The 18,651-nt window shown below is 44.6% G+C and overlaps 1 protein-coding gene across 8 annotated transcripts in view; it reads left to right on the forward strand.

The window, feature by feature from the left end:
* Positions 1-18,651, forward strand: part of DLGAP1 (DLG associated protein 1) — a 2,039,252-nt gene that overhangs the window by 1,880,794 nt on the left and 139,807 nt on the right. For all 8 annotated transcript variants that reach the window (XM_069620841.1, XM_069620846.1, XM_069620840.1 and 5 more), the window contains one exon: positions 14,382-14,809. In XM_069620841.1, coding sequence (XP_069476942.1) covers positions 14,382-14,809 — 428 coding nt within the window. The remainder of the gene's footprint in view (positions 1-14,381; positions 14,810-18,651) is intronic.

Here is an 18,651-nt window from a genome sequence, read left to right on the forward strand (position 1 = left end):
CCAGTTGTGAGAATCTCGCTCCACTTTAAAGACTTCATTGTCTTCTTAGGTAATATTTCTGTTCTTCACTGGAAGGGTAACTGTCTCTTATAGGGCAGCAATTTTGGTCATTCTGGGAACTGTTGTTGTAGGTATTGTTGGACCTCCACTCATCGTGGTGCTGGGCTATGTTATCCTGGAACTTAGGAGGAGGAGGGTTGTTTTCTAGGTAATTGGTTCTAATAGGTGGTGATTGGCTTCTCTCCCTGGAAAAATTCAGGTTTGAATTTCCTTGTGACGTTGTTCCTGGGTTCTGGGTATTTACCTTTGTAGGAGGAACATACTTTCCTGCGAACAGTTTTGTGCCTATATACTTGAAGATTTATGTAAGTCTCTGGTTTTGTAGGTTGGTATTATGCGAGTCCCGTAGAGGACTAGTTGGCTGGCTTTGAGCAGAGGGTCTGTTTGTTTCCTTAACATCAAAGGAATAGGTCTTTGGCTCCATTGTCTCCAAGTCCAACTGGGGAGTACTCTTCAACTCAGCTACCTTAACGGTACCTGGAGCAAGCATTTGTTTGGGGTTCTTTTCCTTGATTTTTGGATTTGTTGGATTCTTTACCTCATAGATACTCATAGCCGCAGTGATTATTCACTCGAGGGTTCCTGAATCATCAAACTCTCACACTAATTGAGTCATTTCATATTTTGGAAGGGCATGGAATAATGTCGTTTTGAATTCTTGACTTCAGTATCAACACGTTGAGTAATCTGGTCAGCACATTAAATTGTAGGCTGCCTTGTAGGCTTCTGGGGGATTTCTGTAAGTTGACAAATATTTCAACGTGGCCGCCTTGTAAGAGGATCATTTGTAATGATCTTGATCATCCAGCTTAGCAAACAAGCTAGCAAACTCAGGTGAAAAAGTCAATTTTACAAAGTTTGTGTTATTTTGATCATTGTTCAATCCACATGATTCCAATTTCTGTGTGTATGTTTCTAGATGTTCCCAAACAGAATTTAGCATTTTTATGGCAAGGGGCCAGAAAACATTGTATGACCTTAGTTTCTTTGATTGGATCTTTTACTAACTGTGAGAGTGGCTTTCTTTTTCTATGTCTCTTTACTTGAATCCAGTTTCCGCCATTAGAATCAGAGGCACTACTTAAATCCCCACTTCATGCGTGCATATTTCCCCCCTTTGACACTATGGGCCTCAATAGGAGGTTGGCGGTAACCCGCCACTACTACCGGTGGGTTGCAGCAGACCTCGTAACACTGTTTCCGCTGCCTGATATCCCAGTGCCACAGGGATATTACAGGTGGCGACGGACCGGGATGTCAGGTGGCGGAAACTGTAAGTCACGTAGGACTCCACAGGAATTTGGACACAGAAGCACTGCACTGTTTCTGATGGTGCCAGTGCTTCTGTGAAAAACATGCATGCAGGGGCCGGTACTCCCGGCATGTCAGACCTGCTGGGAGATCTGGCCCCTGCAGACAATTTCGTAGTCTGGCGGTCCAGAAAGGGTGCTGGTACGTTGCTACCGGCACCCTTATTTCTGGACCGCCATAATTATAATGAGGCCCTATGACTGTAAGGATGTTGTCTAAGTATACAGTGCTGGGGACCCTCTCTTCTCATTTCTATTGCCCATTAGTTTTCTGGGTAATGGACCTCAAATATTTTCTGAGGGGCTGGATCGTATAGCATGTTGTCATATTATCTCCCAAACTCTTTATTTCTCCATCTACCTTGGGGCTATGGAGCATCCCCATGGTCCCTGGCATAGATAGGTGTTTTTAAAATCCTCTTTTTATGTTACATTTTCTGTCGTCTCTCAATGTCAGCCAAGCAGGCTAAATGGTCTCTCTGATGGATAATGTGCTGTAATTGTTCTTCCATTGATTCACACATTTTCTGTTTGGGTGAACTCTCACTCCCTTTTCTGTCCACCCCTGACATACTAAGTGTGTCACTCCCCCTCACACCTGTATTTCTTTCTTCAGGTGTTCAATCCCTAATTTTGCATCATCAAGATTTTTCACTGGTGTGTCAATGCTTTCTTTCAATGATACATTTTATTCTATTCTCTGCATTAATTATTGTTCAGCCACCTTACTCTGATTATCTTGCACATTGGAGAGGTGTATCCAATATTTCAGGCCCTTAAGCTTCACGCTGATGGTGTGCAGTATACTTCCTCATAAGGACCATGAAATCTTGGAGAATTCCATCTCCTTACAAAACTTTGAATGTACACCCACTCTCCAGGCATTGAGTGCTGGGGCTATCTGCTGCAGCATTATTTGTATCAGTTTCATTTTCACGGGCAAGGGCGGTGCAATCTGTTTTGCAATGCTCCTCACAGCTCGTGTCAGTTGTGTCAAATAATCCTTTAACTCCTCGCCCAGTATTGTGGCTGTTCTGTGAGCATCTGAAGCTCTTCTAATTGGAGATCTTGGAGTTTGCATGCGTCTCCCTGTCACTATCTCATGTGGGGACAAGTGGCGGTCTTTGCTTGGCTGTGTGCACAATTGAAACATTGCTAGGGGCAGGCAATACACCCAATTTTTCTTAAAGGTCTGATACAATTCTGACAGCCTACTTTTAAGGAGGGCATTGATTTTTTCGACAATCCTGTTCACTTGCAGGTGGTAAATGGAACATAACTTGTGTTTTATTGCTAATAGAGACATCACTTCCTTGAATAGGTTGTTTACAAAGTGGGTCCCGTTGTCGAAGCATATGACATCACAAATGCCCCATCGCAGGAAAACCTCTCTCACCAAAAACTTTGCCGCACATTTTGCATCTGGGTGGGCACAGGGTCCTGCTTCCACCCAGCGTGAAAAGGAGAAGACCACCACAATGAGATATCTTGACCCATTGCACCTCTCTCCCATGTCTGCATAATCAATATGCAATTCACGGAAGGGTCTGATGGGGTGGGGCAATGTTCCTCTCAGGGTTCTCAAAGTCATTCCAGAATTGTAAGTTTGACAGGTTATACATTCTATTGTCATTTTTGCTATATATTCCTGTTTTGCTGTATGTGCTGGGAAGTGCAACTGCTGGAATGCAAGCTGTAATAGCTCTAAGGGCATTACTACCTTTCCTGTGCTCTCTTGGCACCACAGGAGGACCGTCGCTGATTGGCTGCACCCCCTCTTTGAGCACATTTCTTGTACTTCTATTGGGGCTCTTTTTTGCAGATCTATTATTTGTGAAATTGGCATTGAGTTATATCCTACCTCTTTCTCCTCCTGTGCATTTCCTTTTAGTATGTACTCCACTATTTGGGGCTTTTGAAAATATGCTGCCTGTTTCGCAGTGGGTTCCCCAATGAGATGACGTAACTGTTATTAGTGTGGGCTTGGCACTTCACTAGGGCCACTACTGATGGTTCTGCTAATGCTTCTATCAGTTCTTTTAGGAGTCCTCCGTGCTGCACTGGGGATTCATCTGCCCTCCTGAAACCACTCCTTCTCCACCTTGACAACCCACCATGTACCGTTGTGGTCATGTACGTCGAATTAGAATATATCATCACTGTGCACCCTTTTGCCGCATGTAGTGTTTCAATTAATGCTACAAGTTCTGCTGCTTGTGCTGAAAAATGCATTGGTAACCGTTTCTGTACAATCATCTCATACTCCCCGTCTTCCAACCTCACAACTGCTGCTCCCACGTGTTTTCCCCCGGTCTCTGGAAAAATTGAAGCTGACCCATCCACAAAATACACCTCACCTTCCTCTGGGGCATTCTCACTTGCTTTGGGAATGTCATCGCCTTCCCCCTTGTGTGTGGCACAATCATGATTTTGCATGTCCTCCACTGTCCATGGCTCTGTGATAAATGTAGCTGGATTTACCGTTTTGCATGTGGGAGCTAGAAAGTATAATCTTGTATGCTGTTGCACTTTGTGTTATTAGTGTGGACTTTGATCTTTCGAGAATTGCAAATAAGGAGTGTTCGACAAACAGTGTCACTGAACATCCCATCACAATAGTGGCTCTTTTTCAATTGCAAAGGCGGCGGCTGCGAGAGCCTGTTTGCACGCGAAGTGTCCTTTCATCACAGCATCAAGTGTGCCACTGTATTAGGCCAGAGGTTTGTGCTCTAGGGAGCTCTTTTGAGTTAAGACTGCTGTCATAAGTGTCCCATCACAGTGTGAGAACATAACATTCCTGTTTATAATCTGGGGTCGCTAGGACTGGGGCGGTGGAAATGAGCTCCTTCAATGCGTTAAAGGCAGTGTTCATCTCTTGTGTCTATGTAATTGCTGAGTTTTCTCTCTGTGCTTCTTTCAATGCCTGCAATAGGGGCCTTGTGTATACTGCATAGTCTTATATCCATGCTCGGCAATACTTACATATGCCGAGAAACTTCTGCAGGTGCTTTACCATGCAAGGTCTAATAGTCGCATGCACCGCTTCTGCTCTGTCCGGGATTATTCGTTTGCCATCTTTTGATATTAGCTGGCCCAAATACAGCACTTCTGTTAAGCAATACTGTCACTTCTCTCTGTCCACCTTGTACCCCTTTTGTGGCAATAGATTTAACAATGTGATCGAGTCAACTATGCACTGTTCTTCACTTTCACCACAAATTAGAAGATCGGCTAGGTATTGTATCACTGTGCTTTTGACATCAATGTTGCCAAGGTCTTCATGTAATATTCTGTTTGAAATGCTTGGACTTTCGCAATATCCCTGTGCTAGCCTGCAATGTTCATATCTCTTCCCCCCCCAGGGTAAAGGCAGTCACGTATTGTGAGCTTGGATCAAGTGGTACCGTGAAAAATGCATTTTTTAAGTCTACCACTGTGAAGCATGTTGCAGATTTTGGGATGCTGCACAAAATGGATGCGGGAATTGGGACAAGGGGAAACTCCTTCTATATGACCTCATTAAGTGGGCGTAAATCCTGTATCATCCTCCAAGCCCTGCCCTTTGCCTTTTTAAACAGATAAATTGTTGTATTACAAGGTGAATTTGATGGCACAATGATACCCTGTTGTAATAATGCATCTATGGTCTCTTTTATCCCCTCTTCTGCTTCTCTTGACAGGGAGTATTGTTTCACTCGGGGCAACACCGCACCATGCTTGAGTTTTATTTTAACGTGCGTCATTCTTGCAAGAGCCCTACATCATGGGGATTCGCTGTCCATAGTTTGGCGGGCACCTGTTGCATGTCTTCATTAAAAAATGTTGGAGGTGCACTGACAATGGACATGAGGGGGTTTGTTACTTGTCTGTGTTGAATCATTATGTCGCACAGCATACAAATTTCTATCATTATCTCTCCATCATTGTCATTGTCAGTGAATAGCTCCTCGTCTGTCAAATGGCGCAATGCCATGTTGCGGTCTATCCATAAGAATCTTCGCCACTCGCATCCATGCATGTCCAAACCTATCACCACAATACGTTGAGCTGATACTTGTACACCCTGTAACTCTAGGCACAATATGGTCCCAGGTGCCAGCTCGGGGGCATCTATGGGGTGGAAGGCAAAGTCAGAAGGTATTCTCAATTCTTGTCGTGTTATTTCAGGCACTACTCTTGCCAAAACCTGTAGTCCATACACAAACATGTCTGCATCAATAGGCACTCCCCGGACAGCTATTTCATTCGCAATTGTGTTAATCAATAGCATCTCTTTGAGGGGACATATTCCCAGGATCGAACACACTATTCCTCTTTCAGTAAAGGAGATTGTCATGTTGCGCTTGCTAAGAAGGTCCCTCCCCAGCAAATTTATCGGCGGGTCTTTAGCGTATGGAACCGTGACCACAGCCCCAGAAAAACCTTGCATTTCCAACTTCCGGTCTGACAGAGGAAACCGGCCTTCCATAAGATACAACTTTTCCACCCCCGAGTCCACCGTAAAGATGAACTGTCTATTTCCTATCTCTGCCCCCACCAGTGGTTCCTCGTCTGGATGCAGGGTGGTCGATAGGATTGGACATGCAAGTGCTCTTTGTGGGCTGTCCTAGTCTGGATGTCTGTTTGTCCCTGGAAGTGAAATAATATTTCCCAACCATTCCCCGGAAAAATGCTGGCGCGCCATTAGCGGTGGTAATGAAAGGGTTGCTGTGCGTGTTTACCATTTGGTTCTGACGTGTTAGTCGCTGTTGTGTTCCTTGTGGTGGTGCTCTCTGCTCTTGTGTATAGCGAGTGTCAACCTGTTCCTCTTGTCGGTATCTGCCCATAGGTAACCCATAGGGGCTATCTGGGTGAGGGTGACAATACTGCTGCTCTTTGCTCAACCCAGGTGCATTTTGATAGTATGCCATGGGATGGGCGTGACATTTCCTTGCAAAGTGGCCCCACCTACCACATGACCAACATACTCCTTGTCCCCCCCTTGGGGTCCCTGTCCTCCATACCCCCCTCTCTGTCCTCAGTACCCACCTCTTCCTCTTCCAGGTCTTCCTTGCCATTGGGGCCTCCATACTGCTCCTATCCAGCCCATTGTTCCTGTCCGTTTGCTGCCCACGTGGCTGCCATTCTTGTTTGTACTACTACTGGCCCCTCCTCCCCGTCTCCCTGCTGCTCAGTGTGGCAGCAATTTATTTTGTACGAGCTTCGCCTCATCTGTAAATCTTCTTTGTGCTACTTCCTTCTCCCTTTTTTTGGCACTCCTACAGTGGTGCACTATAATGCCCTGTATTTCTGGCCAACTCTTGGCTTCTATCCCAGCAATTTTATCAAGGGCCTTCTGTACCTCCTTCAGGAGGCCTCTTTTAATGATAAAGTAAAAGAGGGAGGTAGACTGGTCCTAATCGGTGTCTGTCTCCGCCCTCCACATATCCTGAATCTGAAGAATGAATTGCGCGGCATCTTCATCGTCCCCCATTGTGCATTGAATCACCGAGTGTAAATCAGGGGTGTCGGGGAAGGTTCTTCGCAAGGCATCCCAAACCTCTGCCCTCACATTATTAAACGAAGCTCCATCATGGTGGTCACAATCTAGTGTCACTCCTGGGAACCCCGCATTCACCCACACTCCGTTTGCTTGATCACCCACTGCGGACACTAGCAAGCTTTTAAAATCTCCGATTACTAATGGAACCCCTGCAGTGTTTTTCTCAAAGGCATATATCCATTTACTTGCACCCCCAGAGAGCGGAAGTAATGTCTTTAACAAATTTGCTTTATCCACTAGTGCCCAGGGTACATAGTGAGGCCTCCCTGCCCCTTTATGGATAAGAGGCATCTGTAAATTTGACCTCCCCTTTCCTTTACTTACCTTTGTTCCTTTTTTCTTTGCTAACCCCATTCGCCCCAAACTGTTCCTCAGTTTCCCCTTCCAACCTTCTTCCTCCCCTTTGTCACTTGGCAGTGTCCTCCGCGGCAGTGGTACGCCACCTGCCTTGGCTCCAACAGTCCTCTTTCCTGTCAGATGTTACACTACCTTGTCCCGCGCTCACCTGCTCGTCTTCTCGCCCTACTCGTATCACCTTAACAGGTGCACTATCAATGCGGAATAGGAAGTCCCCCTAACTTCCACTCATACCCTGCTGTACACGCAGAGGTATTTGATGGCGGGGGCGGTGGTGTCTGTCCACCTCCGGGCAAAAGTTGGCTACTCTCACACAATGTTCTTAACGCGATAACTCTGCTTGTGTAGTGGTTATCTGTGATTCTAGATCCTGGGTGAGGTGTCCTAGATGTACTGGGGTGCAAATGTTGGCCCATACGAACCTTTAGGGTCATAAGTGGGAGGGGGTGCTGCTGCCGGCGTGAGGCACGCGCTTGGTCGGGGCAAATACAGTGGGTCACAATATCTTTCAGTGGGTTTTAGCAATGGGTACAATTCTTTAGGTTCCTCGCCCTTACCTTTTACTTCCCCTCCCTATTCCTGAGTTGCTGCCACTGCAGGCTGTGGCTCTCTATCTTTGTTTCTAACAAGTGGGACCTCTTCAAACACACGCCAGAGGTCTACCATCTCTCTTCTATTTTGGAGCTGCTTTCCCTTGTATTTGATCCATAGGTATGTTGCCACAAGGTCCAATACTGCCTTATCAAAAGACCCTCCCTCTGGCCATATTTGGGACAACACATCCCCCTTAATTTCCATCAACCATTGCTTGTAGTGCTTTTTTATCTTCTCACTATACAATGGAAGGTGTTGGCATATGTGCAGGAGGGGCATGTCCACACCCATTATTTCTCTTCACTGTTTAGGTGCGTGCGTGTATGTGTGTATCAATCGCTACTATCAATTCCTTATATTTTTATATTTCTGTCACCACAAAAACCTTTATGATCGTATATTAACACATTGTGATCACACTTTTAGACACATTTTTAACATTTCATAGCAATGACATATAACCAAGAAAACATTGAACACTTAAAACATTGACGTAACACACTGACGTACCCTACTCACAACAAAGAACATGAAACATATACCCGTACTGCCCTTTTTTCACTTGTTAACCCTTGCCATAAAACCAAAGTCTTCCCCTTCATCCGCTCTTCGCATTCACCCCTCCCTGACCCCTTCTGGTCCGACCTCTAGAGAACGTTTATCAAGAGTAAAGAAAAAAGAGTAACTAATATTTTCCGAGTCTTCTCCATATACAAGACTCCCACTTATTCCTTTTTCATCATTTATAATCCTGCACTTGCCGAGATCGTACTACGCAGCGCCGTCTTCCACCCCCTTTCGGAGCTAGGTTCCCATATCTCCTCTTATTCTATCACCTTATATAAAAAAATCTAATGGCCATATGAAAAAAGGAAGAAGAATTGCCACGTAATCAATTGCTCAATCATACATGCTCCAAACCCCCAGGTTGTTCCCCAGTTACTTAATCTGACTCCGTTCCCATTAATATTACCCTCCTTTAGTTTCTTTCACAATCGATACTCATGTGCTCGTGTTGATCCGAGAGCCTCTGTGCGTGGTCTGTCCACAATCGGGGTGCCGTCCCCAATCAAGAGCCGTGCCCGGCTCCGGTGAGTAGTAGGTTGGGTATTTGCAAAGCCTGGACCCGCGGAACCTTGTTCAGAAGCATGTGCGTTTTAAGTACCAGTCAGCAGTAGGTGGGCAGCCTTGATGGGGGTGCCCCGGATCTTGCTGCAGTGATTGGGGGGTCTTCTGGCATCAATCACACTAAGGAGGCACCAAGTGAAAGTGGCCATTCCCCAAAAAATACAAATCCAAACTCAGAATAAATGGACACACCCCGGTAGGGAATGAGACCAGGAGAAAGATTGCGAGTCAAATAAAGATAACTTTATATAATAGTAAATGAGGCATGCAGAGAACTCTGCTGCTCTGAGAGCGCTCTGCCAACAATACAGAAACATCAAATTTTAACCATAACACACATGATTCATGGCGATTTCTATATGTGTTACATGGTGCCACTTCATTGACTCAGATAATATATTATAGAACATACTGTGACGATGTTGCTTGATTGACTGGTGCTGAACTTGTTGCTTCTTGTGGCATGCGGGTCAGCTGGGCTCATCTGGGAGGGGTGAAGGTCAGGCTGAGTCCACACAATTGATGCTCTAACTAATCTAAACTACACAGTGATTACTGTCATGCAACAATTGATGTTAGACATACAACTTATACCAAAAATGCAGGGTCATCTATAAATCTTGGATAAGCATGCAAATTCTTGACCTGGGCCTCATTGGGGACAGGGGCGCGGTGGTCCAGGTGCCTTATATTAAAGTGTCATTCTGAGATTCATTCGCCTGGCACTTCATGGATCAAAAGAGTGGATTGATAGGTGTTAGTACATGGAGAATATATGATCACACTGGATTAGTTATATGGGGGCAATCTTGGGTGACACATGGGGAAAGGTCCCACTAACTGCTACATGAAAGGAACACAGTGGGGCGAGGGATATACAGGCAATAATTCCTAAAAGGGGGGGTGAAGGAGATGGGGCATGTTTGTGAAGACAAATGGTTTTCACAAGCCAGGCTTCAGCCCAGTCACACACAGGGCAATGATCTCAGAGGAAGAGAAGAAATACAGTGTCAGTTTGCAACAATTCACGGCCAAGCTTCTGTGAGAACAGGACAGCTGCAGCACAGACAGGGAAGGAGGAGGTGGGGGTGGTTGAGCTGACTGTGCGCGGTGCTGAAAGAAGGGAGAGAGGGCTTATTAGGAATCATTGTGCGGCCTAGTAAAAAGATGGAGTTGGAAACAACAGAAAAATTGAGTCTGGGGACGTACAAAATGGAGTCCATATGTGTCATGCAATGTCTTCCAAGCTCCGTCACCAGGAGGCTGGACATAAGGACGTCTCCAGCAATTGGATGAGCATAGGATTCACTTTATACAGAATGTTGGGTGGTCAAAAGGACCCTTCCTCCCTTAGACTCTGACTATCTTGCAGTCATGCATGTCTCTGTTGTGAGGTAAGCTTGTGTGCTTGCTGAATTGCAGAATCCTTCTCATGAGTTAACTGAACTCTTTGCTTCTTAACTATTTTGATATCACCACAAATTCTGTCTGTGAGTCAATCTGCTTCATTATAATTAAAAAAAAGGCCTCCGAGAATGAACATGGCCCAATAACATGTTCTCTGGGAAGGTGCCCACTCGGCATAAGTCTACAACCACGTTTTAGCTCTGTGACAGGTGCAGTGAGCTAAAACGTGGTTGTAGACTCTCCTGAGTGGTAGAAACTCAATAGAACAGGTTATTTGAACCATGTTCGTTCTCAGTAGAGGGGCTCCCACAGTATTGTGAAATGTGCTACATTAGAAGTTTGGCATTGTCATCATGACTCTGTCTTGATTTAATTTCTATATTCACAATATCTTCTAATAAGCTTTCAGTATAAATGGTTTGATATTTTGGCCTTTAATTCCTCATGTTTCTGTGTACATTGACTATGAATGTCATTCTGGTCTGCAATCTCAGCCTGTAGGTTCTAATTCTACTGAGCCCTCTTGACTATTTTGCATAGAGCAGTGCAAATCATAGGAGCTTTCGGCTGATCTACTCTGCATCATTTGAAGGTAAAAGAAAAGGTGTGCTGAAAGATTAACAAGACTCTGTTTTATCAGCTTTTGTGGATGTTAGGTATCGTTGTTGAAGGGCCTCATCTAGTGGGACTTGCTAAGCTCAAATATCTGGGCCCTCACTTTCAATCATGTGTTTCATTTCCGACCTCCATGGTTCCAGATCTTGCATCTGCTATTGACCTGCAGAAAATATCTAGTTATTGCATGATCTAGAGCCACGTCCTGATCTGACCAGATGTCTTGTGATGTCATGGGGCATAGTATCTCTATAATTATTATCAATGCATGTATTTATAAACCTTCAATCAGTATAAACAAAACCTTTTTCCAAAAACGTAATTCTCACTTTCAATGTTAACAACCAAACTACAACACTGTCTATACATTCTATGAAGAACTCCTGGAGACCAACAATCTAAACATATACCAAGAGCTACAGAAAGTCATTGGCGAGGGTTATCGAACCCAGATGAATAAGTAATACAGACTTTATACTATTTTTGGGAACTGTTATACCTTGGAAACATTGAAACAAAGGCTAGAGCACTGGCTAAAGGGAAGCTACCTTATTTAGTTATTAGTTCTAAGTGATAGGGCCAGTAAGGTTAGATTGTTGGATGGAGGACGTTTTGCTTTTGGACTTCTGATGACTGATTAGCACCACTAGTTAGTTTTGTTAGGTAGGGAAACACCCCATAGTCATTGGGCAAGAAAGGCATTCTATTATTTTGATCAAATATAGAACATGAAAATGTCCAAATGGCTTCCAACTCTTTCTTCTGGTTCGCACAGAACTCTTGCTAATTGTATGCACTAGTTCATACCTCCTTTTTCGTCCAACACTGTAAACTGGGCTTCCTACTCACACAGTGCTTTCCATCTCCACACATAGCATCTGGTGTAGAGATAACGATGGTGGCATTAAACCGAACATCTCTGCCACTATGATCGTTATGGAATGTTGTAAAGCACCACTGTCTGCCAGAACACCATCTCCCAAAATCCCACAACTGTCTAGCAATGCGCTTCCAAACAAACCATGTCATGGCAACATACAGAAAGTGATGCTTTAGTACTTTACATGACACATAACAAAATAAGGTGACAGGTGTCAATTTCGGAGTTATAATTTTGGCATGATAAGTAATTACAGTTCAAATCCCAAGCGGGGGAGTGCATGTTAACGTAATTGCTTTCAGCAAGAACGTCTGAAGGTTCCCAAAAAGATAGCATATGGTTATTGTATTTTCTATTTTATAAGTATGTTAAACTAGCTTAAATTGGGTGCAGGTTTTGTGAGATTCCAGTTTTGTGGCTGACTTTTTCACAGTACATACAAAAATGATTAAAGGACAATCTAACTCCTCATTGTAGGAATTTATGGATGTTTAGATAGCAATTTGTGAACTATGACTCCACCTTAACTTCCCTTCCATGATTACACTGAAAATTATATTTACAGGTGAAAATGTAAAGTTTAAAAAGATGCTTAAAAATAAACATAATATTGCACAAATATATGCAATTATGGTGTACTTTGGGGTTGTGGTGTGGAAGAAAGACACAAGAAAATCAGAAGGGAAACCTCAGTCTGCCCTGTTGAAAAGAATTGGTGGAAATTGTTTTGAAAATGTATATACAAAGATATTAGAATATTTCATGCATTTTATACGAATAAAAAAGAATAGTGTTTTTAGTGTCGAATGTGCGGGTTGAGGATTGGAGGGCGGAACATTGGGGAGGCGGAGATCATCAAGTGCGTCCCTGTTCATACCTGTCTAAACTTGCAGGGTGTTTCTTCTGCAGTGGGGAAAAACTAAGTCTTAAGTTTCATTTTTATTAGAAAACTACAGGTGGAAATTTGCCAGAAGTTTGAGAATCCTCTAAATGAAAATGAACACTGGCAAATAACCTGCTCACTGAGAAGGGTCTGCAATCACATTTTACCTCTCTGTGCCATGTAGAGGAGAAATAATAATTTGTATATCCTTCTAGTCCCCGCCAAAAGGACAGTTCAGCACCAACACCCCAGGCAAAAAGCTAGGCAATTCTCCCCTGACTTGAGTTTCAGACTTGTTGGGCATCATCAGTGTGGTGTATTGCATCTCTCTAGGCACATAGAGCAAATGGTTCACGTCTGATATGCAAATTTGTATTTCTCCTCTCAGATGTCACAGAGAGATCTATAACTTCATTGCAGCTCCTCTGGCACCATTTGAAAGAAGAAATAATTTGTTTTGTTTTCACTCTGAACCAAGGGGCTTTCTCACACGTTTGACAATTACAGATCAAAATTAATCTGCACCAACATTTGAGAATAGAATTGATTGCTCATTTAACCCCTTAAGTGCCAAGGATGAGGTATCTCATCCTTGGGATTACCTCCCTGTTGCCAAGGATGAGATAGCTCGTCCTTGGCACTTAAGGGGTTAATGAAGGAGAAAATGTTAGAAGGCATTGAATGGCAAAATTCCAAAATCACCAAAAAAGGCCTTGGCACTGGGGGGGGAAACCCATGGCAGTTAAATGGTTAATCATCAAAATATCAAACCGTAATCAATAGCTTCAAATTTAAGGGACTGGAATGCAGACTACCGTAATGTGCAGAACAACAATCACGTATTGAACCCATGAGATAAATAGTGGAGTCACCTGCTTTTGGTTGCTTTTCAAACTCCTTGTAAATTATGGGAAATTGTAATTTGTGAGAGCAACAAATTTAAATAACAATTGGTTTCAGACTAATTTGGTATCTTCAGTGTTATTTCATCCTCAAGGTGTAATTACACTTAATATCCAGGAGGAATGAGAAATAGTAGGGCACGCTGGGAAGATTCAGAAATAAAGCTCTGGTAGTAGTACATCTGGCTTACTCCTGGAGCAGAGACTATTCAATCCTCAAAGAAGTTAACGGGAGACACTCTGGCTTACTCCTGACTTACTACTGGACAGAGAAAAGTAGGTCAGGAGTCAGTCAGAGTTACTACAGGTAACGTCTTTGTGACCTGTATAGTCTCTTTCCATGGAAACGTCTTTGTGAATCAGCCCCCTGCATTCCACCAAAAAGTCTAGCATTCTGATTAATTGAAAATTTGCCTTTCTATTTTCATCTTGTGATCTTGTGTTCCTCAGGAAGGCGAGGGCGCAAATCTCTCCCTTAAGTTATGAGTACATTGTTTAATTTCCACTTGAAGGATATTGATATGTTGATCTCATTTGTCAGAACTAAACATAATCTGAAAATCTAAAAGTAAATTACAGCAATGTCATACCTTCCTGTAGATGGTGGCGGTATTGACTAATGGTTTAATTTCATGGTTTAAGACCTGGTTTTGCATGTTGCAATATCTTATTCACTTAACCTTCTTATTTTCCTTTTTCAAAGGTTTCGCCGACTGACGCGATCGAACAGTGTAACAGCCGCAGTGCAGGCCAACATGGAGCGCCGTGAGCAGTTTGCCAGCAGCCCAGTGGACTCGTTTGACAGAGACAATCTGTACTGTGGCCAAGTGTCAAGACAATACTCTCGGGACGGAAGCTCTTCCACTGTTAGCATACAGGGGTCAGGGAACCATTACCATGCTTGCGCAGTGGACGATGACTTTGATGCAGATTTTGACCCTTCCATTTTGCCTCCTCCGGACCCATGGATTGATTCCATTACAGAGGATTCACTGGAAGCGGTCCAGAGGTCTGTGTGTCACCGGGACGGGCACTGGTTCCTGAAGCTTCTTCAGGCAGAAAAAGATCGCATGGAAGGCTGGTGTCAACAGATGGAACGGGAAGAGCAGGAAAATCACCTGCCCGATGACAGTAAGTCCCATTGCAAATGGTTCTGTAAGGGCCACATGTCAGAGCATGGTTAGATTTGGTTTATTTGCATGTAAACAAATGTGTACTCAGAGCAAGTGTCTCTTGGAGAGTTGGATAATTAGTTCTCCATGTGAAGAATCCTAGTAGTGGAATGAAAAGTTGATTTTAAAAGGGCTTCAACACATGTTTGTGTCAGTAGTTGGCATTATACAGAATAATGTGCCCCCAACTGTACATCATAACATGTTTCTATGTGTTTTAGGAGTTCTTGAAAATACTTCGCACCTGGCGAACAACTTATGAATTTCCCAGTAGGTGCCACTTCCCAGATTTTAGGGCAGTATCATTGAAAGGGATTGGTTTTCCCAGGAGGCCCCTGGGCCCCAGAGTGCCCGTGTACGAGGCTTCGCGATATAGAAGGTGGCAGGCTCAGTGCTTTATATAGTTACAAACTCTGAGATCACTACTTACATCTTTTAACGTGACATGTATGGAACAATCTCTTTGTTGAACATATACAATGGATTGAAATAGCAAAGACAAAAGGCATGTGACCTTATTTAAGTAGATGAAATCAGCCACCATGATTTGAGGCGGGTAAAAGGGTAAAGAATTGTCAATGGTAACATGAACCTGCTCCACCTTCCCCTCCCCCAACAAAATGATATATCACTGTAAGTTTAAGGACAGTAAAAGAATGACCCAAATTAGAGCTTTTTCTGAAGAGACACCAATGGTTGAGGTTGGGCGCAGGAGGTGGGGTTTACCAGAGTGTGTATTACAGCAGAAGAAGTACAAGGGGGAGAAGATGAATGGAGGATATGAAATAATGCAAGATTTGTATAAATGCATAAAGACAACAGTTATTTAATAAGGCCATGCCTCTATCTGCCCCACATTTGAGTAGTTATATATATTGTGAATTTACATTAGTGCATTATCTTTTTCAAGGAATCCATTTTCCCCAAATCATCCACCCAGTTATCAATGTTGGGGTTTACCCTAACCTTCCCCACCCTTAAAATTACTTTCAGCAGTAATAAGGGCCTTACAAACTGCACCTGCACCCACAAAACAGTCAATAGGTGTCAGGCTTCTGTGTCCTGGCCACACTCTCAACGCAGCAAAACAAAAGCGGTGATGGCTGGAAGGTTTGGAATGAATCTTAACCTCTGGCATTGATCTGGGGAACCATCCAGACCTTAATTATTTGCCTGCCAAGCCATTACAAAAGGAGAAAGACCATAAGCAAATCAGACTTGGTCCAACCACAGAAGATGCAGTCCAACCTGGAACTGATTAGTCACTTCCCTTTTGTACAAGACCACAAGTATCCCGAGACATGTTTCGGCCTCACAATCACAGAAGCAGCACAGATGAGACCCTCCCATGTAGGTTGGCGTGGGATTCCTCAAAGATACACAGTGGAGATCCACACACCCACCAGCCACAGGGGGAAGAGAGTCAGGAAGAGTTTGGGAACAGGATGTGGATAGTTAGGGAAACCGGAGAGAGGGTTAGGGTAATAGTAGTTGGATAGGAAGGGGTGTTTCCTGGGTAACATGAGTCAATTAGGTAGTTTGGTACTCGGCTGTCACTCATACCTGAATCACTCCCTTTTGAAGTTAACAGTACTTCCACTCACTGCTCAGTTTCCATGTTACTGTCACATGTTATTTGGATCCTTTAGCACTCCTTGTACATTAGGTTAGTGTTTGATAGCTTTAGTACAGGGTTAATCCACACATTTAATGTCCATGTGCAACTTGTACAACCTGTTGTCGCTTGACTGCTTTGTCGCCTCACAAGGCAAGAGAGGCTGATGCTCGAGTTCCTTCTTTGGATGTCTGCCTTGCTGCTTAATGGTGATCAGAAGCTGCAAAGGAACGCGAACGCAGCTCACAGTGGGCTGCAAGCGCGCCTCATGATCCAGGAGGGACCAACAGGAGCAGCGGCCCCTCAGTAATAGTGGAGGGGGCTGGATGGAAAAGGAGCCGCGGCTGCTCCTTGATCGGAGCAGAGACGGGGAACTGAGCAGGAATGCCACACCCCATTATGTTCAGAAACGCTAATCCCTGGCGCAGAGCACGGACAGGGTGTGGTTTGAATAGCTATGTGCGTGCACACTCCTGGCTTCAAAAACACCAAAAGGGTTGGGGACCACCCTATGAAAAATTCTTTGGAGAGAACGGTGAGCCCCCTAAAGCTGAATCCATCTCCCGTATGATTCTCTTTCTGCCAGTATGTGTTGTAGAAACCCAAATCCATCTCCGTGTAATCCAACAAGCTGCCTCAGGCCGCAAAAGGTTTATTTCCGATACAGCAGTGCAGTAATGGACATTGAAACCAGCATACTATCCACCTCCCAAAAATATGACCCCGAACAAAGACAATTCATGGTTTTACACAATGAGCCTTATACAGAAGAGCCAGTATCATACATTTAATAAATTACATTAACAAGGAATTTCCTAACTGATCACCCTTCTAGAGTATGGCTCGACAACACCATTTTAAACCTGTACAATGATGACATGGGGCATCTCATTGGGTGTTCATGTGCCTCAGAGAGAGGCTAATCAAGGCCATTTGGGTCTTTATGTGAGTGCCAACCAATTAGATCTCTTACCGTGCCACCTCCCCAAACATGGCTTTGGCCACTGCATCATCTACCATTTACAGCTGTGGTTTTGTTTAGTCCATGACTCATGTATTCTCTTAGCACATCAGAAATAAAATACTGTTGAGGGTGCTGCTGAGCAGCCTGCAAAATGGCTGCCTTGCATTGAGCTTCCATCCTTGTCGCCTGCAGAAATCTGCTAATGGCTGAGAAAACCGTGATTGCAGAGCCCGCTGGCACCAGCTCACAACAACAGGGAAGCAAGGCTACAGCGATTGGGGGGGCTGTGGGTATCCTGGGGCGCAGCGTTGCTGAGAGAGCAGAGCTGAGGAGCGAGGCCGTGGATCGTGGGTGGATGCTACATGACGAAGAGCTGCATTCTCCGGATAGGACTGGTGACCGGGCTCCACCGACCTGGTGAGAGCGGGGAGCATCCTGGACGAAGCCAAGAGAGACTCCGGGATGTCAGGCCTGAATGTTACAGCGACGACACTGCAGAGCAGCTACCCGGCTGTGAGTGCAGCACACCGGAGGTCCCGAGCTAGAGTGCGAGGGACATGCTGGGCTCAGGCCATGGGGTGGAGGATCCTGGGCGTGATGTGGCCCAGTGAGCCACGCCAGCCTCGTAGGCCCGGAAGCATAATAGGGCAGTGAGGGGGTACCTCCCACACCCCTTACCTCGTGGCTTAACTGAGGAGCCTGTGCCATAGTGTGTGACAAGAAGGAGCTATGAGATCCGCTGATGAAATCATGCTTGGGCTAACTGCAGGGGCCACTTGGCTAATCTGTGAGCTCACCATGTCAAAGGGATGGGACAGGTCCAAGAAACAGAGCAACATGGATGCTTTTAGGAGGCAGGCATCGAAACCATGCTGAAACAAGAGCAGTGCCTAGCGAGATTGCTGCACAGGCGGATCAGGTTACCCCAGACCTGCGTCAACTACCCAACAGTCTGCAAACTGGGTTTTCGTCTGTCAACACCCACAAAATTAGATAATATAGCAGCCAGCATCAGCTCCATCAAAGCCAAAATGGAGCACGAGAGCACCAGAATAGCAGAGGGCAGAATCAGCATGGCCGAGGATGATTTACAAGAACTTAAAGCACGACTACGAAGGACCTTAAAATGGTGCTGCAAAAATGTGATGACCTAGAATCTCTATCAAGGCTCCCTGAAAATATAGGATGTGGGCCAAAATCTCTATCAAGGCTCCCTGAAAAT

Source organism: Ambystoma mexicanum, chromosome 5q, assembly GCF_040938575.1.
Source record: "Ambystoma mexicanum isolate Mex_15411 chromosome 5q, UKY_AmexF1_1, whole genome shotgun sequence".
In the NCBI taxonomy this organism is placed as follows: Eukaryota; Metazoa; Chordata; class Amphibia; order Caudata; family Ambystomatidae; genus Ambystoma; species Ambystoma mexicanum.